This window comes from Atractosteus spatula, chromosome 26, assembly GCF_055471065.1.
Source record: "Atractosteus spatula isolate fAtrSpa1 chromosome 26, fAtrSpa1.hap1, whole genome shotgun sequence".
NCBI lineage: Eukaryota > Metazoa > Chordata > Actinopteri > Semionotiformes > Lepisosteidae > Atractosteus > Atractosteus spatula.
Window position 1 is genome coordinate 2,288,197 of NC_142731.1, and position 23,961 is coordinate 2,312,157.

The window sequence follows — 23,961 nt, forward strand, 5'->3', positions numbered from 1 at the left end:
TTTAGGTTAAAATTTTGATGTGATCAGTAGCCATAGTCTTTGTTAAATATGTCAATAAATTAGGTTGTTGATTATGTTGGATTTTGTGTCCTGGTCTTATTTAATGACTATCCAGAAACAAATGAAATCAGTAAATTAAAAAAAAAAAGTTACATGGTACTTGGATTAGGTCCCTAAATACAGTAGCAGACAGAACATTCTCAACTGTAGTGTAATACCTATTTGAAAATGTGTTGAAAAAGTCCATTAAAATGTGCACTGAATAAATTAATAGCATAACTCTCTTAGTAAAGAGCAATTTCATATCAATCTGACTTCAACATAAAAAGAAAATAACATTAATTTGAAACTAAATTGACTTCCATATGAATAGGGTTACTTGTGCTTGCGGTGTAATTTTGGCCCAGAACTGCTACATTCATTCATCAATTTTACAGATCATCAAAGGTATGATTACTTCTGGAGACAAAATATAAGGTGATAATGATGCCACAGTAAGTTAAACCTTAGGTAAAACAATGTAAATAACATGTTTCTGATTTGATCATGTGCTGTTTTATTAACAGGATACTACCATTTCCAAATAAACAGAGTAGTTTTCAAAGAAAACTTCTATTGCACATCTACATTGTTTCTTGCTGCCTTTATTGAACATAAAACTGTCACAACACAGGAAGCAAATATGTTTGCATTGGAATTAAACCCTTGAAAATCAGTCTGTTAAATTCATTACGTAAAAGAACATTCTAATTTGCTGTTGAGGACTGGCTATTTTATATCTCTTCTGCTTCATAACTTATAATTCATGAAACCTGGTAAATCTGGACATTTGCAAATTATTTGTGGTGTCTTACATGTGGAAACCTTTGCAACAGAGGTAGTAGAGTTGAGGAATTGTGTATATTTTGATGGAAGTGCAGAACAGACTTCTTAAATTCAAAAGCCATATAAACATTTAAAAGCAAAAATGCCCCTCAAGGTCAATAGTCTTGTCTATTTAAATTGTTAGCATTCACTAGGGATGTCTGCAATTCAGTGATTTTCTATATGTATAACTGAGGTTTACAGAGACTTTAATTGTTCTAGAATTGCTTAAATCAAAAAATGCTGAAACTAACTTCTAGTCAAACCTACGACCCTTGTTACTAGCTACTGATAGTAAAAAACTTGACACCTCTCCCTCTATTTTCATTACAAAAATGTTAGATTTAGATAATATGCTAAGTAAAATACTTTATACATTTTTTACTAAAAATATAAAATGGCATTATAATGGATGTTTTACAATAAATTAATGTCTGATGTGCAGCTATTTCTTCATTCGTGAACCTTTAAATTGATTTTGTCCTTGGTTAGTGCTTAAATGATGACTATAATAATACTTAAGCTATTATATGAACAGACCAAAAGCTTCCCAGTACTTACATCTTTATTTTAAAAAAGTTTAAACCAAAACCTTATGTGTCCCAATTTAATATATTGTTGCAAAATCATAAGGTGTTTCCTATCAATTACAGCAGTAAATGTACACTTCGCTTCTGTAAAAATGCAAGATTTCTGAACAAAAAACTCTTCTCTTCCAGGTGGGATAAATCTTTCTTTGGGTGTATGAAATTCCTTTTCAGTCAAATTTTGGCATAGTGAATAAAAAAAGCTTGCAGAAATTATCTAAAGTATTTACAGTACAACACAAATGTGTTGTAATTACAGCAGCTGATTTGGAGACCTTGCAGATATTCAGTAGCCAGAAGATATGCAGGTGATATCTGTAATTTGAATATTTCAGCCAATCATTTATTTGAGCCTGGATATCAAACATCCCAACTTTATATGGCAATCTACTGAGAGAAACCATGGAAAATGTAACAGTATTTGATCTGAGGGTATTCTAAAACCTATCCTTTTTAACAATTTAAAGAAATCAACTGAAAACTTAGCATGACTTGATGACATAAATATTGATCACTTTCGAGACCTACTGTAAAAGTACTAATTCAGACGTGCATTATTCCTTACCCATAGACTGACTGAAATGTAAGCAAAATAAAGCAGCATTAATTAAACTTATTCCACTTTATCACCTGTATTAACTCCCCTGTGTTGTCTTTGACCTGTTCAGTTCTCCCCAGTTCACCTGAGTTTTTAAAAACTAACTTTCTGGGAAAAAACTCTTTTCCATTTCACTTCCAATCATTTGAGTTTTCAAAGTGGTGAGGAAAAACAACTTTCCATTATCTAAATATTCAACATACAAACCACAATGTTTTTATTGCAAAACCACTTTAACCAAATGCACAGAGAGCCTTTTCAGATTTCCAACTAATTTCTTTTATGGGGTCACTGGCTGTCCTAAATAAATATCTGTTGGCATGTTTTAAGGCTTTTGTGTATTTCTGCTTTTTTTCCTAAAAGATTTCAAACAATCAAAGTTTTTTTTGCTTACTACTAACTCCAATGGGAAAATGAAAACAGGCGAAAAAGCCTAAGCTCTGAAGGCAAATGCAATTGGTCAGGATTGTTTTTTTTGGTTGAATGAAACACAAATCCAAGGAGTTAAAAGCTCAGCTGCGTCCTGAAAGAAAATGTGCCGTTGTATTCAGGATCAAATCCAAAAGCCAGATTCTTATCTCTTCCGTTCTCCTTTCTGTGTCCGCTTCTTTTCCTTCTCCTTCCTCTCCTGCTTGGCAAGTTTATCCTTCTCCCTCTGCACCTTGTCCTGCTCTCTCTTCTTCTGGGAGTCTTCCCTGGCTTTTTCCCTCTCCTGCTTCTTTGCATTCATTACGTCTGCCAGGTTGGTGTTCTTAAACAGGGCTGAATCTTTTGTTAAGGAATGCTTACTCTTCCTCTGCCAGGTCATTTGTCTTTAACTGCAGTATTATCACACCAGTCTGTGCCTAATAAAGACATCGTCAACTTACTGGACTAGTCATTGAAACTAGTGGCCTGCAGTATCTTCTGCATTTAGCTTCTTGTACATCTATGCAAGAGACATGAAAGTCTCTCTGGGTTGTCTTTCAAATGAAAGCCTTTTGACACTCGAGGCACAGAGTTTCCTAACCTCATTTTCCTACGTACATCCTAATCATTCCCTTCAGAGGCACTGCTCCTGAAATCAATACTGTGGTAAATCCGCGTGAAGACTTTCAGACATGAAAGCTGAAAAGGATACACTTGTTGCTGTCAAAAGTGGAAGCTGCTCCAGTCTCCTCCTCTTCTGCAGCTTCAGTGGTAGTGTTAAAGAAACTAATGGAAGGATTTCATACATTCTGATGCATTTTACATTTTAAAGTACAGATCCAACCTCTGAATTTTTTTTAAATGGTGAAAATGAACAATTCACAGCCTAAGACATGAAATGGAAGAATGTACTTCGTTAACTCAAAGCGTGAGACAGACCTAGAACCATAAAGCAGAGTTTTAAATGAACTGTGGTTTCATTCTTCAGGTATAACATTGCTGGATTTGAAATGATTGACCTGAGTAGACTTCACAACACAAATACTGGAAATTACAATATAATGATCATCAGATTTATTCTGACGAAATAAAAGAAAATCATCTAACAAATGGCAGTCTTGATGTGTTGATAGACACACTTGGACTGTACACAGCTGTCAGATGGGAGGGGTGAAACACCAACCAGAGGACACAAGGATGAGCACTTAGCACAGAGAACAAGAGGCACTTTCTTTATCGAAAGCGTTGTGAATGTATGAAAGAAACTCATGATGTTGAAGCCGGTACCTTGTTTCCCCTAAAATATCAGCTGGATGAGATCTTGGGATCAATTAACTATTAACTCGATGGGCTGAATGGCCTCATCGCGTTTGTAACTTCTCGTGCTCTTATATAGATACTTTCCAAAAGGGCCAAAACTGAACACTTCACTTTTCAGTTCTAAGCTGCAAGTCTGTATCATTTTGCTCCACTGTAAGAGCTCTGAGCAAGAGCCCAATCTGAACACACAGCTACTGCAGAGGCTCCTGTCTTTGCACCTTTGTTTTCAGTTCCTGTTGGAATGCAAGTCGGGAAACACACGAAGACAAAGCTGAGAAGCTCTGGATTCACAGGCCAGCATAGAAAAATGCTATCATGTGGGGCTAAAGGATATTCCTCATCGTCTGTGATGTTGCTGTACTGGGCGAGAAGAGCCTGCTTCCTTTTCTTCTCCTCTTCTGACACTTCTCTCTGCTTGACCACGATCTGTGCCTGTTTCTCAATCATGTCGGCAATCGCTTGCAGCTCTGCAGAAAAGGCATGGATGATTAAAACTGACCTGTAACACATACCCTCCAGTGGCAGCCTGGGACTGCAGTTGTGCCCGATGGCTTAAGCAGTGCCTGGCTCCATCGGGTGATTGACAGCTCCACTAGCATGAAATGCAAAAGTCCGTAAAGCTGAATGTATTCTGCATTTCCCTTCTATTTTCTTAGTTATTACAGTCCCCAATATAAATGTAAACAATTATTTAGTTTTAATGAATTAGAGCAGCATTTTATGGATCTTGCTCTGGGTTACATAATTAAACTAATTATTTAGACATTCCTTCCATGTGGTTCATATATATCTTGCAGGCAATGCACCTGCAAATCACAAGTACAGTAACACCAACTTAATATTTTATGGAGCAAAAAACAGTATTAAGTACTAGATAGCTTGATGGAAAAAAAAGACAAGTCTGCAACCCTTTGCATTTTTCAATTTGGTTTTTGCTTATGCTACTATTCACAATTAAAAATGAGAATTTAATAAAAGGGTACGGAGACAGAATTTGAAGGACATTATGCTGATGAGCAGTGGAATAGGTGCCCTATCAGCGGACAGAACTTCACACTAGGAGTGCTAAGCAATTACTATTACCTTGCCTAACCAAGTAATCTTTAATTTCTCATTTCTGGGGGTGAGAGGTGTTATTTTGTTTCTTTTTGTTGGCTCCTGAAGCCAGAACTGTAGAGACAGATTCGGTAAATATTTAAAGACGTGCACATGCAAAGAATTTAACTTTTTAGAATGCAGAGCTGTCATATGACACCTGAAGAAGGCTCCACAGCCAAAACATTGCGTTTCTTTTCTTTACCGTTCAGCATGGAAATACCCTCTACCTGTTCCTTTGCAGCCTATGCATGCTGAGGCAGCTCCCTACCCAAACGTCTTCAAAGCCGTCATATGACAGGTTTCGGCTGAAGGCACATTAGTACTGTTTTACAAACAGAACAAGGTGGAATTGTCCAGGAACAACAGAGAAAAAGAGGGACACTGCCTGAATGAACCGATTCATAAACATTTCAGATCTTGTTGAGAGAAAAAAGGTATTCAATGACTCTGGCACAGTACACTGGAACGACCAATACCATCTGAAGATTTGTTCTCGGCTGCTGACAGCGCGCTGCTCTCTGTCCAGTGTTTAACGATTTCTCGGCACACATTTTCTAACGCATCTTCTTCCTACAGAAAAGGAAGAACTGGACATTAATAAAGAAATGCATTATACAACATATTCCCATTTCGGGAAAGAAATTCAAGAATTGCATGTGATTCACTTAACAGAAATAAAGATTTTAGATCCAATTTGAAGAGCACAAATAACTCCCTTCTTCTCAATGCTCTAACATGATCTGTGCTATAATTCTTTATAGAGTGGATAAGAACAAACAACTAGTTCTTTTTTTTTACCTTTCAACTTGTAATTAACCTTTTCTAGTTCATTAGCAACATAGACTCACACCTAGTTTGTGGACATACCCAAAGCAAAATAAAAACGTGACCCCCAAAGACTAGTTTTGTATCAGAAAGATCCTACATAACGGACGCTGCTAGTTTGTACACTAACATCACTCCATAGGTATGGGTGTTCAGATAGTCTAACTATAGCACAGATCGCAGAACTGACTCACCAGCGCCGGAAAGGCGAGGGTAATAGGCAGAGGAGGAAGGCAGCTTGTTTTTATCTAAATATAGATAGCAAGGCCTAACACATAAATCAATGATAGCATCGAACGAAATGTGACTGAGCCAAGACCTTTAATGACCTGAACTGTTTAACACCAACACTGGACTGTTTCAGGCCGTGAAAACAAACACGTCTCGTCCAAAACTTGTCTGATGACACGACAATAACAAATATACTCTGGAATATTCATAAACCATCTTGTTCACCACGTCAACGGGTTGCTGCTACCACAGGTGGAGCATACAGTTCCGTTTGTGAAAACAAGAGATGATATTCTATTGTAGTTCTATTTCACTCAACAGGGAATGCAGTCAGCATAAACTGAAGCGTGCGTTCGTGCGATATCAGCTCTGCACAGCTCAACTGAAGGCAAATTTGATTATGCCAAATGTGAATTCCGTTTAACGTGCGCAACCACGAAGCAATAAAAGAAGCATGGCAATTTCTTCAGCGGCTCTCGGAGCAGAAGTTGCGATAGTATGGTTGAAAAAAAAATCAAACCCTAGATTTAGTACAAATGACCTCATTTATCTTGGGCAAGATCTTATTTAAATTAAAAAAAAAGATGAACTACTTGCCACATAAAAGATAAAACCCTAACCCTCACCGAGAGTGTCTGGCAGCAGAGGAGCTAAGGAATGCGACCCATGCCGCGACCAAGTCGAGACACCCGGGCAAGAGCTCACCAGAAACGCGGAGAGAATGCCCCGGAGAGCATCCATCTTCTCCTCTTCGCTCTCTTCTTCCTGCAGCACCCCGAGGATGTACACGCCATAAACATCGCGATCCACTTCTAACGTGTCCAACCGACTCCCCAGCCAGCTCTCGAACTCCCCGGCAGCTCTTTGGGGCGCAGCCATCTTGGCTCTGCGGGGTCCTGGGACACTGCTCGGGCAGCCCTTACGCATTGCCTGAATAATTTCCGGGGAAGAGCACAACCAGAGGACCGCTCTAGAAGAAACCTTCCCCAAGCCCGAAAGTAAGTACCATACACGTTTTACGTGCAGACCCGTCTTATTGCTCCCCATCCGCTGCCATGGAAATAGGGGGAAAAAAAACAGCGAACTGTTTGTTAAAGCTTCCGTCGTCAACTCATTTGCAGCTCTCCAGACTGAGCTAACCTTGCTGGGCTTTCATTAAAATGTGTTCTGATTTACAGATTTTCCAAATACATTCTTTTGGACATGAATCACTTCTGTTTCATGTTGCATCCTATGTGGGGAGGAGTAATGCATTACCAAGGACAAATATTAACATCTTTCCCTTGCAGATTTACATGGGATTTGTTGAAAGTACTAGAAATCCTGTGGGTTCCGAGTACAGTACTGGTACAGACTTTCCCGAAAGTTTCTTCTGTATCGTTGTGATTTGTAACGAACTCGTTGAAGTGTCCCTTCTAAAATACTTGTTTATTTTCGTCCTCGTGTCCTGTCATCTGGTGGAGTACGTGACAGCGAAGCTACAAGTTACACAACACTCTTGTGGCTCGGAGCTGTTGTGTTAAAATGAACAAGGGGTACAGTAGTTCACCTTGCCGTTCTCACAGGTGAAAAACCGGTACTGTTTATTTGATTGCTGCAAACAGAAATCTTCTCTCTGTCCACAGTCGCATAATCGATATCCACACATTAGTACCTTAATTGCATATATGTGCCGAAAAGTGTGTTGTGTATCAGGGATACTATCACATGTCGTGTGGATTAGCGACGTGGTTCGAGACTTTCGCCTTTACATAATCGGATCACGGCTGTGAGCAAAATGCTTTGGTAGGAAGGTAGCGCCGTTCAGATGTATTAACAACAGAACTAAATAAAAAAAAGTATTTTGCCCCACTAAAACAACAATGCAGTTTTAAATGAAAGCACTTTCAATAAACCCTCTTTATCCTGCACTGCGCAGGAGTTTAGAGTTGGTCTGTATGCGCGCCTCCTAGAGGAAATACTACGTCACTGCATTAAAAATACAGAACATATATGTGTGTATTTCAAAATAAAATTAAATTGAAATTAAAATAAAATAACAGATATTAACGTAAAAATAAAAGATGCGGGACAGTAACGTGAACATTTGGAGACAATACTGCTTCTGAAGCACTTCAAGAAAACTTTTTTCATATACTGTAACATACGTACAGTATTTTACCAAAAGCGTCTGAGGGACCCTTAAAGTAATTATATCTGACATCTCTTTGTATCTTTATTGTCCTTTAAAATTTCGTATTTCACAAATATATCAGCCAGAGCCAACTGATTCAGCCTGGAAATGAGCTTTGAGAAAATACGTATTTGAGAAAATAGGGTACATAGAGTTACAGATACAAGTGTGGACTTCCTGTCTCTGAGACAGTTATTTACATCTCGATTCAATGAAATAATATTTTAATATAGATATTATCTTCATAGATAAGTATATATATTGCTTTGTGGTAGTATTGCAGTTGCCCATTTGCCTTTATTCTGAAATGAATCTTAAAATGGGATGTAAATATGAACATACAGATGTAACTGTGAACACTATGGAACTGTGAAGTGATCCCAAGACCTTCAGCTCATTGAGTGTTAATTAGAAAAAATAAACAGCGGAAAAAGTCTTACATTTTAGTGTGTATTTAATATTTTATGGACTCATGGACTCTGCATATGTTTCCTTTTATCTGGTTTTGTAAGGCTGCACACAAGTATGTTTTTAATACCAAAATTCCCAGTTCTGATCCTGTGTAATAGAAGATTTCCTGTTTTATATTCTTATGTCTAAAAGACTATCTATACAACAGCTTGAAATGCTGCATTTCTGGCTCATCAAAGATCCTGCAGGAGCTCATTTGTTAATTGTTTTTATAAAATAGGTATTTTTTTTCCAGTGCATTCATTAAAAATGTACTCAAAATTTAATTTCCTTCCACTTCTGTGTGTTCTTGGTACTCATGCAGCTCAAAGTGAAATCGCAATAAATTAATCAAAAGGTTTTCAGGCTTCAATGGCCCTAAATGTATTTCCTACGTGTGACCTTGGGTCTTGTGTCGTGGCTGAGCTTGAAGGAGTCTGCCGAGAATGCTTGCTCGGTGCCTTTCAGGATATTACACACCCGAATCAAGTGCCTAAAGTGGATGTGTTTCCTGCCGTTGTCTGGCTTGTGTCTGTACCCCGTCTGTCTGTGCAGGATGTTCCTGGTGGGGCTGACCGGAGGGATCGCCTCGGGGAAGAGCACTGTGTCCTCTGCCCTAAAGGAGCTCGGCTGCCCAGTCATTGACGCTGATGTGGTGGCCAGACAAGGTACTCTGGAAACACAGCCCTCACTGGGGATGTAACTTTGGTTTCAGTGATCTGAGTCACAGGACATGCTTACTCACAAAAACTTCATATTTGGTGATGCTATTTGAGCTACAAATCACCGTGTATCTTTCTTTCACTAATCATCTTTCCCTAATTGGATTCTTTTCAACTCCTTTGCTCCCTTACGTATCCAACCCCTCTCTACCACAGAGACTGCAGGCCTGTCTGTTGGTATTAAAGCACTGGAGCCCATAGGACCTCCCCTGTGCTCGCTAGACTCTGTATTCACTTCTGAGCACTCACTCTCTTTCTTTCCTACAGGAGTTTAGACAGACTAGTTCCACTTTCACTCCTGCCTGCTGTTGTACATCAGCTAATCTAATCCGTGGGCGTGGCCAGTTACACACAGAGCCCATCCGATTTGCTCTTTTCCTCATGTGGAATCTCACTCATGCTGAATGCCAACTATCTAATTAAGCCAGGTGTGTCTCATTTACACTTAGTTGGTTTTCAAGCAAACCAACCTATTTCATACTTACATTAGCATAAAAAGCATAGTCTTAAACCACAGATCATCTTATTGCTTTAGTACATTCTATCAAATCACAGATACAATTTTATTTAGTTTAGCTTTCCACTGTCTTCTTAAATCAAGCCACAGAGGTTAGTCAAGTGGACCAGTGAGCACATGTTAACAAGTTCTACCCCACACCAAAGACCCACTGTGGTAATTTTCAATGTTTTTCTCTCCTGACAATTTTATGACACAGCAGTTCACAAGGCTGAGGTCAGTGGACTGTCAGTGCCAGCGGACCTGTTTCACAGTCTGTTGCTTTACTTCTCAAATAAGTCACTAAGGCTTACTCTTGCAGTATTTTTAGTGTTATTAACAGTGTACTGAAAACAGCTGTATTGTTAACTGAGGTATAACATTAAATAAGTCTCAAAGTTGTTATAAATAATAGAAGACACTAGTGGGAACTAATTGCTCATAATGTGCAGATATTTTAACTCCAGACTTTTCATGCTGTCCAATTTTTATTGCTTATTTTACCAAGGCTCCTAAAAAGTTTCAGGGTAATATCCTGTCCCTACTAAACACTGAATGCTGAAGTTCACTATTTTCTAGAGTGGAACACAGCAGGCATTCTTTTAGTGCCACTAAATCAGCATGCACCATCAGTTTTTTCCTGATAATGTGAATTACAGCAGGGTCTCGACATTTTTGAGGGTTCGAAACAGAGATCCGTTACAAAGAGACAAATTCTCATATAACCAAGTCTGACCCAAGTCAATGTTGAATGTTCAGCTGTCAGGACCCTACTGTACTCTCTTGGATAAGGGGCAGTGTGTAATGTGCAGTGTGTCTTGTGAGATGTTGTGCCATCGTCTTACTGGTGTCCTGTCGGCACTAGTGGTGCAGCTCCACAGCCCAGCCTACCGGAGGATAGTGCAGCACTTTGGCTCTGAGATCCTGCTGGAGAATGGGGAGATCGACCGTGAAAAACTGGGCCACATAATCTTCTCCCACCCAGAGAAACGCAGGCTGCTCAACTCCCTCACCCACCCTGAGATCCAGAAGGTCATGCTGAAACAGATTGTGGGGTATTTCTTGAGAGGTGAGAGCTCTTCCTGCTGTTTTAACATCTGAAAACATTACTGCCTCCACCTGGCTTGAAATCAAGTCCTCACATTCCTGGTGTAATACCCTTTGAGAATGCCTGCTCTCCAGCCCTCATCTCTGCGGTCACTGGCCACGTCAGAACATGGTCTGAAACTGAAGCCATATGGACAAAAAGTGGTAGATTATCAAAACCACCCGCTACCAATTTAATCATCATGCTACCTCGGCCCTATTAGACGCTCACTCATCGAGTTCATTCCTCTCGAGTCTCAGGGTTTGTATTCCAGAGTGTTGGATCTCCCAGCTCTGAATGTTCTGTTTTCGGATATTTTTCTCCTGGTGCTTTTGACCCGATTGTTGCCTTATGTGCTCTGAACACAGCTTGGACAAGCTGCTCTTTAGGACTTCCTTCAGCACTGTTGTTTGGTGAATTACTGGGTTTACGCATTCCTAACTATGATATTGGATTGCACTAGCTTTACCAGCCCTGTGCGCACTCCCCATCCCTCTGAGCTCAGCGAGAGGATTCACACTCCTCTGGCTGGACTCTGTCCAGAGGAGCACTTCACTATTTTCTTGAAACTTTATTAGTCTAATAATAAAATCTACTAGTCTATTAAGACTTTTTCTTAAGATGTAATAGGATATTTTCTTGTTTATTTTAAAATGTTTTCTGCATTCAGTCCATAATTTCAGAAAAGTGAAAGTGCTTTTAGCAAACACAACTCGGCTCCAGTTCCTGAAAGTAGGAAACATGTCCTTACATGAAGAATGGTGGGAGTCTGCCCAGTGATGCTGTGGTAGATCAATTCATTGGATCTTTCAAAAAATGACTGAATGAGCTACTTTGGTCCATTCATTTCTTGTAACCAAGCAACCAAGATTTGAGGAATTGTCTTCTCTCATTTAAAACTTTTTTTGTGTGTTTATGTTAAAGCATCAAATGCAGGGACATCGAGTCTGGAATTTGCCCAAATGCTTAAAATTACAATGACCAGAATTAAATCCGAATTTGATCCACATTGTCAATTCTTATACTTCAAGCTCAGTACTTGTTGGAGATGCCCCTGAGACATCAATTCAGTTACTTTGCACCCACACGCACAGCTTTTTTTGTGTGCATAGTTTACGACTGTACTGTTCATTATTGATTGTCTTTGCAGTCACCGTTATACAACGTGAAAGGTAGCAGTTGCTTGTTGCTCAATGTTGTTCATTGCATATACAAGAATAAAATGAAAGTTTCACAAATTTAGCAGCATGGTGTGTCATGTATGGTGTATTTCCTTTCACGGTGCAGGAAACAGTGTTTGTAGACAGAAAATCAGTATTTAGAACACACATGTACTCAGGGATTGCAGTCATGAAAAAACAATTTAGCATTGAGCATATGCAGATCACAATGCTCGATGTGAGGTAGGGATGAAACCTAATCTGTTCTAAATGTGCTTTTAGTTTGTAAAGGTACTGAAAAATAAGTTTTTATTTTGTGATTTATTTTTCGTTTTATTTAACATGGTGTCGACAACTGTCATTCAGCTGTTGGCTTTTTTGCCATAATGTGAGCTTATGCATGGACGTTCACTTAAAACCAAGAACAGGAGGTACGTCTTTCCTCCAAGGGAAAGTCATGTTGTTGAAGCCAATAACTTTCAAGAAACAGGTGGATGATGTTATCAAAATAATCACTTAATAACTACCAAACAATCTATATGGGCTAATGGCCACCTTTTATACCTGATAAATACGAATATCTGGTGCCACCGAAGAGTCTGCTACACAACATTGAGTATTTTCATCCTTGGCACAAAATGAGATTTTTTGTGCTCCTTTTTAACTGAAGAACAAAGAAGCAACTTGAGATGAGGAGCCTGCATTATGGAAAAAAAAGCTGATCTGTAGAATTCAAGTTGTAGTTGCCCCCTTGCTTCTTTACGAGGTCGCCTTTTGTGTTTTAAGTGTTCTTTTATTTGGTGTATATTGGTGTTTGAGTTGAATGTTTTGACATGTAATGAATGCTGTACCAAACAGAGAATACCCCTGATTCTCTTACAGTAATTATATACGTATTGCCAGAGTTTAATTGGCCACAATAAGGGAGCTGTCGGTTCTTGAGTAGGCACCAGCCTTGCACGTTCCCAAAGGCATGCAGAGCGTGGCAGTGTATCCCACCGCCTGACTCCTCTTCCTCTCCGCCAGGGTACCGCTATGTCATCCTGGATGTGCCCCTGCTCTTCGAGATGCGCCGGCTCACCCGCTTCCTGAAGCACACGGTGGTGGTGTACTGGTGGGTAGCCCGCAGCTCTCGCCAGGCACTGGGCAGAGCTGGTGTAGCAGCAAGTCTGTCTGCATTTGAGTTGTGATCCTCATGTGTTTCTTCACAAACCCCCGGTCTGCTGATCTGTCCTTCTGCCTGGCTTCCATGTACGAATGTGGATACTGAGATTTAGGAATGGTTGGATATCTTTCCCAATATTTATTTAGTAAAAGCATTATCATTATGTTATGGTGACATACTGATGCGATGACACAGGACAGGACACAGGAGTAGAGAAGGTCTTCAGTTTTATTCACTGCAACTTTCACCCTTTTAAGCTTCACTTGGAGTGATGGCTACCCAGCAAACTCCTCCAAACCTGAAGTTTTTAGAATGTCTTAGAGCTACTGCAGCACAATAGCTACATAAAGCTATAGTAGAATAGTATTATTATTATTATTAGTAGTAGTAGAATAATACTACTACACATATTATTAATATCAATACTATATAATTTAATAGACGTTTTCTGCTGCTTACATGAATTACTTTTTAACCATAATACTGTGAATGCTGTATTTTTTCAGGTAGTTAAAGTGACGAGTCCCATATTTCGTAATCTTGCAGCTTCTCAGGCTTGACCTTTTCAGGCACGTATGAGCTGACACACAGTTAATAGTCCATCTATGACATCTTTCCTTCCACAGTGACCCGGCCACCCAGTTGTCTCGCCTGATGCAGAGGGACAGGCTCACGCAGGAGCAGGCCCAGATGCGCATCGCCTCCCAGATGCCTCTGAACGAGAAGCGGGGACTGGCCAGTCACGTGGTGGATAACTCAGGTAGCCGGGAGGATACCCACAGGCAGGTTCTGCGGCTTCACGCTCAGCTGGAGGACTCCATGGACTTCTTGTTGGTCAGGGCCCTTGCGATTGCCACAGCGACCGGTATTGGAGGCCTCCTCTTGTTCAGCCTGAAGCAGCTCCTCTCTTAACAAAGGAGCTGGATGGGATTGTGGGTAAAAGGCTTTTCATCACAGTTCTGTGTCAACACGGGTTATGAACTGTAGTGGGAAAGAAACACTGCAAATTTAATTGCACCTACAGTACTGTCATTTTTTTAATCTCTTATTATAGTTTTAATATTTTAATGACAGTTTGCAGATTTCAGTTCTTGATCTGCTTTTTTTAATCTGTACTGGACAGTTTTGTATAGAATTCTACAAAGGCTAAATTTCAAACGTTTCTGTGAAGTATACAGTAGATACTCTTTTAAGGACACCAGGATGAAAGGACTGGCCAACGTATTGGAAAAACCTCCATATAATTCAGTTGATGTCTTTTATGTCTGTCAGAGCTTCAAAGCAATGCAGAAGTTTTGTGGGACCGGTCTGAATTTGATTAAACTGTGAATCATTTCCAACTTCAGCCATGGGGAAAAGGGATTTTAGGTTTTTGCATGCTATGAGAAAAGTTAGACTAATACTCTAAAAAAGCTGAAGTTTTTCTTTAATGCACAGGGGCACTTTTTAAATGCACTGTCAGGTTCTAGCTAAAAAGATACGCAGCAGAAAATGATGTCAAAGGATGTTGCACAGACTGATCTGGTTGGTATCTTTACAAACCAGTCTCAGTCCAGTTATTTAATTATTGGCTTAACGTGTTCAATTTAAGATCTTTTCTTTAGAAGATAAATACCTGCTGGATTCCAGCCCTCCTGTACTGAAGTGGTACACCTGTGGTAAAGTGGTTCAGTTGGACATTGTGTTTTATCCTACATGTTGTTTTATCTGTAGTGATTTAAAATCTCCATTAGAGGTCAGCATTGCCATTTGGGTTGATGTTTTATGTTGCTCTTTACTGTCACAAATGTTTTGGAAATTGGACTATTCTATTTTTAACACTTTCCTTCTTTATATGAATAAATATTTTGGAATTCTCAATTTCTTTTTTAATGTCTCTGTCTGGTCAGTGTTGGCAGTATATTTCTAAGCAGTATCATGATATTCCAAAGCGCCAGTTTGGTGGTTTCTCAAAGCACCACAATACCTTTCAGTCTGGGAAAGGGACTACAAACCGGACACTTCGAGACAGGACATGTTTGGAAACATTGCCTCAAAGGAGGCTTATTTATTTTTTCTAAACTAATACCGTTTGTTTGATGTGATGTAATTTTCTTAAAACATATCATACTTGATACTGGCTGTACATATTCCATATCTGTAAAAAAACAAGGAAAAACGGAGAGGCTTTTTGTGTCTGTTAGTTGGATAGCACAGTGAATTCACCTCAAAGCCTGGTTTTTGGAAGTGAAGATCAAATAGCAGCTGGATTATTTAAAGCGCAGCTTAAATAGACTTAAAAATATCTGTTTTAAACCTATATTTTTACAAGAGAACTCATAAATATGTTCATTACTGTCCCAGACTGCATTAACCAATTTGGTTTGTTCAGTTAATGAGAGTCAAAGGCTGTTAGGTTTCCTTCTCTCAATTAAGCTCTGCAAATATATGAAAGGTTATCTTATTTCTGGGAGAATGTTAGTACCAATCAGGAAATGAAAGTGATTTTAAAACACTGGTAATTATAAACACTTAAAATATTTTTTAATCATCTCAGAATACAGTCAACTGGATAACTTTCCAGACCCACTAATCTTTTGTATTGTATAAAGACACACTACTTGTTCACAATCTTAAGTTAAATTCTGTTTTGAGTTTCCACTTGCCTCTACTATCCTGTGTTTTATTGTACACAGTTGGCTTTGTCCTGCCTTTGAGCGTTTCTATTCTTGAATAAGGTCTTACTAATTACTTACAGTGAAGAATTATAACTTCATTTGGTCTCAGCTGTATACTTTAAACTATATATCATATATTGTATAGAGCTGTATAATGATGTGCGAGACTTGTATTTTAATTCAGCTTCGAGAGAAATCAACAAAAAGCAGAATAAAGAAAAGGATTATTTTTCTTCTTAGAAACAGACTTTTAATTCCACTTAAAGACAACATTAAAAACTTGTGCTGAGCTGTCCTTGTCGCAGCTGGCTGTTTTTAATTTGAGCTGCTTTGTTATTTCGTTTGTGCAATCCAGAGTGGGTCATTCCTAACTTTTGGGACTATGACCGATGTAGATAAAAGTCTTTCACACACTGTTGTACAGAACCACTTTATAGCCTAACACATTCACCACCAACACATGAGAAAGGCGTAAGAAGATGAAAAACCTTATCAGGCACCAGGACAGACGAGGTGTACAGTGTGCGAGTGGATACTTGAGTTTGACGTGTTTAGTGCCCTTTATAATCTCCGACCCTTGTGTATTTCTTCCTGTTCAATGGGTAGCATTCACTATAAAATGGGCAGGTGCAACTGAGTGAGTGCTATGTTTGCAAAGCAGGGAAAGGAATCAGGGACTTTGTACTGCATGAGGACCCCTTATACCAGAGTGTTTCAAGCTGGATGCTGTCATTGGAGGCATAAAAATGTAAAAGTCTGAAAGCATATTTTACACAGACAAGAGCAGAGCACAAAGCAATTGAACGTTATGGAATTAGAGAAAGACAAGAATTGTGTAATTATTTGGAGCTACTGAATTCTACTTGTTTTCACATCTAAGCGCTCTAGTGCCCGACAGTGAGTGCGCACTAGGCTGGAGCCTCTAATGTGGTCTGTTTCTTTCACCAGCAAGCAAGGTTAAGAAAACGGGGATTACCATCGGCACGGATCATTGTCCATCGCTGGTACTTTCTTGTAGGGTTAGAATAAAAATCTGAAAACAATAATCCATTTTTCAACACTAGGATACCAGTCCAGCACACCTTGTTTTGGCAATATCTCATCTCTGGGTTAAAGTCATTTTCTCACAAGGCAAGCAATCAGAGAAATGACTGAATTATTTATCAGAAGTATTCAAGAATTCTGAAATTTAAACCTTTACCACATAATGTAATACATATGATATTTAAATTGATTTATATGAAATAGTTTCCTGTCATTCTTGATAACACAGTTAACAGTATCTTAGAAGATGTGTTATAAGATATTTTCCAATTAAAATGAATGTACTAAAAATTGTACTTATGACTAAGGCATCAGAAGTCTCAGTGTGGGGAAGAGTAATTATGTAGTTACCCTCAAACAAGTTCAGGAGTTGCAATAATGCACTCAGGTGGAGACACTGAGACAGAACTGTATTGTAGACAAAATCCAAGGATCAGCCCTCCAACATTGCAAACATATATTGTCCTTTACTAGCAATAGACAAATAATTACCTAGTGCCAACATTTCAGCCTTGAACTGACTTGTTTTCAATGTTAAGAAGGTAAAAAAACACCATTATCTTTGTACAAATGTGAAAAAAAGTATTTGATTAAGTTGTATTGTTAGGTCACTTGTACCCAGATCTGTCAGTGTCTTAATCTGAATCATATTAATGTAATTAATTGTAAATATTATCTGGATGTTTTTTTGTTTTATAACCTTACTTGGAATCCCCACATTATTTTTATTAAATTGCTACAAGCCGTGCACTGTAAGGGAAGTGTGTGTGCACTTCTGTGACATGCCTACCTGTTTGTAACTTGTCGTTTGATATGTAAATAAAATATCTGCATGCCTTAGAGCAGAATTAACAGCAAACAGCATTAACAACCTGCCTTCCAGTGGCCATCACTGGTCGGATCACGTATGATCCTAAAGATTTTCATTTAAGTTCAGGAAAACGTTTGGTAATTTATTTAATGTATTTGAACTGTTGTCTTAATCATGCTTTGTCCATTTAACTCCTCAATGTCCAGGAAATCAAATAGAGTCAATAGGGTTAATAAGAGGTGTAAAAATATACAGTATGTACAGCATATTTATGATTTATGTGATATTTTTTCTGCTAATTAACAAGTAATCAATTGGAAATGCCTGATGAAAGCTTACACGTTTTGTTTTTCCCCAATCAAAGTTTGCATACCGTGGTATATTGCTTTTATAAGTGAGTTCTCCTGTCTCCTGGAGGAAGACAAGCATGTTTTGTTATCAAATTGCGTGTCTGAAGTTCCAGATGAGCAATTATACAATGAGAAATCCCCTTTCTGCACATTAAACTGGATGAAACATGATAGAATCTGGCATTTGTGCTTCTGAGGGGGCATTTGGAATAATGACAAGCAAACAAAAGTGTCAAAACAGACACTAATGATGAACTTGCAAAAAAACAAGAAAAAATGCTGGCAAACAGTATTTTTCATCTCCAGGTGTCCTTGAGCGCAGACATGCACAGTACATGAAATGGATTCCCAGAGGGCCAGAGGTGAAGCTCAACATTGAACACGATCCCTGCATGACCCCCTCATGACCTCTGTGGCCGCTGAGTAGCTAAAAAGCCAACAGCCTGGATCCTGCACCCAGAAGACCATCCTTCCATCCGTTATAAAAAGCCGCTTATTCTTGTAAAGGGTCATGGTAACCTGCAGCCTACCCCAGAAGCACACAGAGAAAAATACAGACTTCACCTTGGGCAGGACAGTAGTTCATTGCACTGTACACACGCACTGAAGCACACATGGATGATTTAGAAACCAGGCCAATTAACCTAGATACCAAGTCTTTGGAAAGTGGGAGAAAACCAGAGCACCCCTGTCCAGAAGCAAACCTAAGAGCTATAAGAACCAACCCTTATATACAAGGAACCAATGAATTAAATAAAACACTACTTATGCAGTATCTTTGCTTTAAGTCTTTGGTGTCAGAAGTGTGTCCTTTTTCCTGGAGTCAGGAGCTGCCAGTACACATTAGGAAATATGCACATTGGTCAGCTCTTACTTGAATAGTTGTGCTGAGTGCCTTACTTGACTAATTTGTAAAGGAGCTCCTTCATTCTGGTGGAATACTGTTTCACACTTGTGTAGGCGTGTTAGAGATAGAGTTAGCACAGTAATGAAGTGTGAAGTTGTGCTTTAGCTGCAGGACATGGTGCAGAGCTCCAGTCAGAGTTATCTCTGGGAGGTATAGCTGCCTTCTGGTACAGCAGTCTGAGTTGAGGTCCAGAATTCAAAATGTCATTGCTGTTCCTTGTGAGATAGGAAACATCAGCTCTTCAGAATAAATATGTAATTGATTATCCTTCTTGTAAACTTTTTAAAAGGAAACAAACCAGGTGATTCATAAAATATAAATATGAAGCTCAGAGATGTATGCTTTATGGGCAGCACAGGACATCCAGTATTTAGCATTGTTGCCGCACAGTGCTGAGGCCCTGGGTTCGATTCTGGACCTGCTGGACTATCTGTATGAAGTTTGTTTGGGTTTCTTCGGGGTGCTTTCTTACCACAGTGCAAAGACAAACTGGAAGGAAAATTGAACATAGTGTGAGTGGTGTTTACCTGTATTTGTGTGTGCATTGTGATGGATTGATAGGGTCAGTCTCATCCATTACTTGCCGGGATTGGAAGAAGTGGTTTTAAAATGTTCTGAAATCAGGACAAAGCAATACAGGATTTTTTCCCTTTTTTAAAAAGAAAAACTGTCTCACCATTTCTTCTCCAAATTCTGCACCAAATGCAATTATTCAAATTGGCTGTCACATCCAGAGAGGAGAATGGTTATTTTTGTGTTGAGTTATTTAGCTGTTAATTTGTGTTCTTATCCCTGGAGAAGTACATGTTATATACTGATTGTGATACCTGTACAAAATGTGCGATTTGTCAGACTTCCAGAGGGTGGGATAAGGTATGGGGCTTCAAAGATGGTGCATCATTTATTTACAAGAGACTTCAGCTGTACAAGATAACTAAAGCAACAAAATGCTGTTAGGTTTTATTGGGCTGAATGATCTCCATGTGTGACAATGATGCAATTTTTCAGAATTACATTGTAAGCCCTTTGTAACATTTCCATTTTCTTTTGCAATAACCTTTGTCACTTCCACACAATCAGCTCCAGCAAGGCTTAAAAACTATTTATGTACACAGCAGGTGTTGTAGGTTTTACAGGACTAACTTCTAATGTATGGCAATGTAATGTTTCTAACCTCTATCTGTCACAGTGACAGGTAAATAGAATACATAGTACCATCATTGAGAAAATGGAAAAAATAAAGCTCACCTCGAGATTCTCAGCACACAACTTTATATTAGGAGCACATGGAATTAGTGTGAACGGGGGGGTTTATACATTTTTAACAATAATATTTTATTAAAAATTTAATGAAACAAAACTTCCAATGCATTTGTTTTAACAAAGGAATATTAAATTCTGTAAATGTGCCTTAATGATTTTGGTAATAAATGTAATCTCACCTCCTTGCTTTTTTATAGGGTATGTTTATTTTAATTTGTGCTGGATATTCACAAAGGCTTAAAGCAACGAAAGAAGCATCTGGTTTCAAGGTCATTCACTCTCAACAATTAAGTATAAAGTGATCAATGGCAGTACTGTACACATCCCAGTTGCACAATGAACAGGGCGAAATTGATAACCAGGTCTCGCAATTTAACACAAAAATACCAGCAATCATCTGCTGAAATTTAGGCTTTAGTTCTATCCTTTTAGTCATAAGTGTGCTAGTGATAGCAATAAAATACGCAGAGTGCTATATTGCTAGAAGAATCATCTTCTTTTCTCCCCTTTCTTGGGACACATTTAAGATGGTTATTTAGAGACTCAGTGTAACATTCAATGGCATTTTAAGAGCCATGTGGTCTGTGGAATTATTAGCTTTATGGCCTGTCATGTGGTTAAGGTTAATATGACAACTATGTCCTATCTCACTGACCAGGGGCAGGGTAACTAACCGTAGATAAGAATTACTTTTTAAGTGAGGGGCTTCATTTTGCTTGGTAAACTACTGTACATCAATTCCACAAATGACTTCAGTAAAAAAAGGACCACACCTTAATTCTAGGAGAATGGAAAATACAACATTGACAGTCTGGGGTCTAGAACTTCAAGACGTTCATATTATTTTGACAGTTGCAAAAGAAGCCTTGATTTGGGGATCTTTCTTATATTAGGTTTTCAGCTATGAGAACAAGATAAAGTTTGTAAGATTTTGAGTTCATCTTGTTATTCTTTAATGTCTTGGAATTACTTTAGTCCATTTGAATTGTGTGTGTGTGTGTGAGAGAGGGGCACACTAGTACCGTCTCCTTGTTCTCTCAGGGACAAGGGGCTTGGACCAGCCCCTCAGATCCAATCCCCTTAAAGTGCCATAGCTGTGAGTTTAAAATCCTATTTTTATCAAAGGCTGCAGATTGATGAGAAGTGACTGAGGCCAGGAGGCTGTGAGGGGGTGGGCATTGACTAGCTGAGTCTGTTGGCCCCCCATCCCCCCCGGTACACTCACCACCACCCCTCCTCATCTCGACACAGAAAGCCTTGGGCTCATATCTGCAGCATCCTCTTTGCCGCCAGTCCCTCAGTAGCTCCTTCAAAGTGACAGGAGCTTGAGCGAGCCATAGGAAAGCTTTAACAGCAGTCAATTTGAGTTGTTAAAGGGAAAGGTCCCCTTATTTAGAGGAGTTTTCCTTCTGAAACGGTCCTTGTCAGAAAGGTTAAACCTGATAAGTCGCTCTTCAGCTGGAAAACACTACCCCAGGAGAGGCAGTAATCCTCACTCCTGGTCTTGGAGATCCATAGCATCTTTTCTACTGGAGTGAAAAAACCCGTCATGATTTATAGTATATTAAATCTGTTATTGACTTAATTGGAAGGCTTTTCAATTCTGTAAAACCTCCAAGATGACAGCTCTCTAATACCAGAGATAAGCCTCTTTGGCCTTTCAAAGCACTTCAGGTATTGCTTTGACAATGTTTGTCTCACTGACAGACACACACTCCTGGGGTGCATCTGTAACATTATCTTCTTGTGTTAAACAGCTGTTTGGCAATAAGACTCCTGGAGTGCCACAGTCCTTCAAGGGTCTTTAGAGGTGGTGGAGGGGGCATCTCTTTATCTGCAATATAGAGATCAGTTCTCTGTTTTTTTCAGTTAAATCATTATTTGTTATACAGCAAGATTCCTTTAAGCATGCACCTCATCATGCTTTACAAGACAAATGCAAAACAATGGGTAACAATACAAGGACAGTACAAGACTTAAAAGAGCCGTAAATTTTAATGTTTTTTCTTTTTTGCAGGATGGTGTGTGATTGTGATGCTCCTTGTATTCCTCATTTTGGTTAAGGGAACTCCTTGCTTGTCATCCTGCAACGTCTTGCTCTATCTTATCTGTTGCACCATCACAGCCTGCCCTCTGCACACCAAAGCAAAACTTTTCTGGCATCAGAATCATCCCACCGTCTAACCTGTGACCACCTCGGCTCAATGCTACCTGCACCGCCTCCAGCAGTCTAGACATTCGGGCAGGCAGGGCAAATATTTAGCCTTGTCACTGAGGGAAAGATTCATGTGGCTCTGTTTCCCACCCACAGACGTGCCTTCCAAGAGTGAATCACCTCCATTGCTGGCCCTTCAGCAACTGATTTCTTGCACTTTGTATTCAGGGTCACGAATCTCATTTCAGGGATAATATTTCAAGCAGGCCTGAGAGGGGAGATTAAAACACAGGCCAGGTTAGCGGGGGGGGGGGGGGGGGGGGGGAGGCAGGGACTAAAAGGGAGGTGGTGGTGGCTGATGAATTTTGACAAACCAGAGAGGAATGAAATGTTGCCCCATGCATTAATCATTTACCCCTTCCTTACCTCAGCCTCAGCTTTAAAAGGTCAAATGGAAAAAATGTTGAATTTCATTTTCTGACATAAATCTAGAACATATGGTGTACCTTCATTTCCCTCCCTCTATGAGAATAGTATCTCTGCGATGTCTTTCCTCTCCTTTCTTGGGCTGCCCAGTTGATAAATTGCTTGCGCCAGCTAACGGCCGTGATCTAGTGGGAGCATTAAAGTCTAATGTGAGATGAACTGTGAATAATCACACTCAATGTGGATGCATCAAGGCCCTGTGTGACCAGCTAAGTGATGAGTCCCATCAAAACCGGTTGCTAAAAAATTCCTTGAGGTTGTTATGTGAAGTAGGCAAGTGGAAAAATATTAGTGTCACACAGGTATCAATATGTACTGTGCTCTCAATGGATTTCCAAGCAATTGAGATTCATCCATCCATTATCAGAAAGCTATTTATTGTTGGCAAGGGTCATAGCAACTAGGAGCCCATGTCTGATGCACTGACTGCAAGGCAGGAGTACTCTGGATAAGATGCTACACCAACACAGATCATACACACACGCAAGTACATAGTTTGAAAGTATCCATTAGATTATACAGCATGTCTTTGGAAGGTGGGAAGAAACTGGAGCCACCAGCAGAAATGCATGGAAACACAAGAGACCATGCAGACTCAACATAGAAGTTACTCTGATCTGGAATCCCTACAGCTGTGAAGCAAACGGTGCAAACGGTAACACCCAAGATATCATTGCATGTCTACAATAGGGATTCACTAAGAACTATAAAGGAAATAAACACATGGTGTATTGTATGCCTTTGCAGGTACACTGAGACTATCCATTCCATTTTCTAACTGCTTTGTCAATTCCAAATACCAGGGAGCCAGGATTAAGGTTAAGGATCGGACGCAGGCCAGAATCCACATTGGATCGGACACTAGTCCATCGCAGGGAGCACACAGACGCTAACACACACATGCTCACATCTAGGGCCAGTTTTTCTGGAAGCCAATTAACAAGTCCAGCATGTTTGTGGACTGTGAGAAGAAACCGGAGCACCAAAAGAAAACCCGCTCAAAAGCAGGGAGAACATGCAAACTTCATGAGACAGAACCCGGTGCTAACCACTAGTGCTGCCTCACAGAGACTATGTACTGTATCTTCTAATTCTGGTCTCCTA

The 23,961-nt window shown here is 39.5% G+C and overlaps 2 protein-coding genes across 3 annotated transcripts; one reads left to right on the forward strand and one right to left on the reverse strand.

Moving 5' to 3' along the window:
• Positions 1-628: 628 nt before the first annotated feature.
• Positions 629-6,923, reverse strand: ccdc43 (coiled-coil domain containing 43). Its single transcript, XM_088906139.1, has 5 exons — positions 6,637-6,923; positions 5,352-5,445; positions 4,112-4,244; positions 3,170-3,225; positions 629-2,811 (listed from the first exon to the last, which is right to left on the reverse strand). Exons 1-5 carry the CDS (start codon positions 6,856-6,858, stop codon positions 2,624-2,626), a joined length of 693 nt encoding a protein of 230 aa, XP_088762265.1. The 5' UTR covers positions 6,859-6,923; the 3' UTR covers positions 629-2,623.
• On the forward strand, positions 6,854-15,049 carry dcakd (dephospho-CoA kinase domain containing). Of its 2 annotated transcripts, XM_088906138.1 has the most exons (5): positions 6,854-6,929; positions 9,110-9,222; positions 10,638-10,841; positions 13,046-13,133; positions 13,811-15,049. In XM_088906138.1, the coding sequence occupies exons 2-5, from the start codon at positions 9,111-9,113 to the stop codon at positions 14,094-14,096; spliced, it is 690 nt and encodes a 229-aa protein (XP_088762264.1). In that variant the 5' UTR covers positions 6,854-6,929; position 9,110; the 3' UTR covers positions 14,097-15,049. The 2 variants fall into 2 exon arrangements, with proteins under 2 accessions (XP_088762264.1, XP_088762263.1); XM_088906137.1 differs by lacking the exon at positions 6,854-6,929 and having other exon boundaries at positions 8,843-9,222.
• The last annotated feature ends 8,912 nt before the right edge of the window (positions 15,050-23,961 follow it).

Bases quoted from the DNA above. Each gene is read 5' to 3' on its own strand.
- dcakd (XM_088906137.1), top strand. From the start codon at position 8,937: ATGTATTTCCTACGTGTGACCTTGGGTCTTGTGTCGTGGCTGAGCTTG. The intron at 10,842-13,045 runs GTGAGAGCTCTT...CCTCTCCGCCAG, and splicing joins TGTGGGGTATTTCTTGAGAG to GGTACCGCTATGTCATCCTG. The intron at 13,134-13,810 runs GTGGGTAGCCCG...TTCCTTCCACAG, and splicing joins CACACGGTGGTGGTGTACTG to TGACCCGGCCACCCAGTTGT.
- ccdc43 (XM_088906139.1), bottom strand. From the start codon at position 6,858: ATGCGTAAGGGCTGCCCGAGCAGTGTCCCAGGACCCCGCAGAGCCAAG. The intron at 3,226-4,111 runs ATATCCTTTAGC...TAACACTACCAC, and splicing joins AACATCACAGACGATGAGGA to TGAAGCTGCAGAAGAGGAGG. The intron at 2,812-3,169 runs GTATCCTTTTCA...CAAAAGATTCAG, and splicing joins CACTTTTGACAGCAACAAGT to CCCTGTTTAAGAACACCAAC.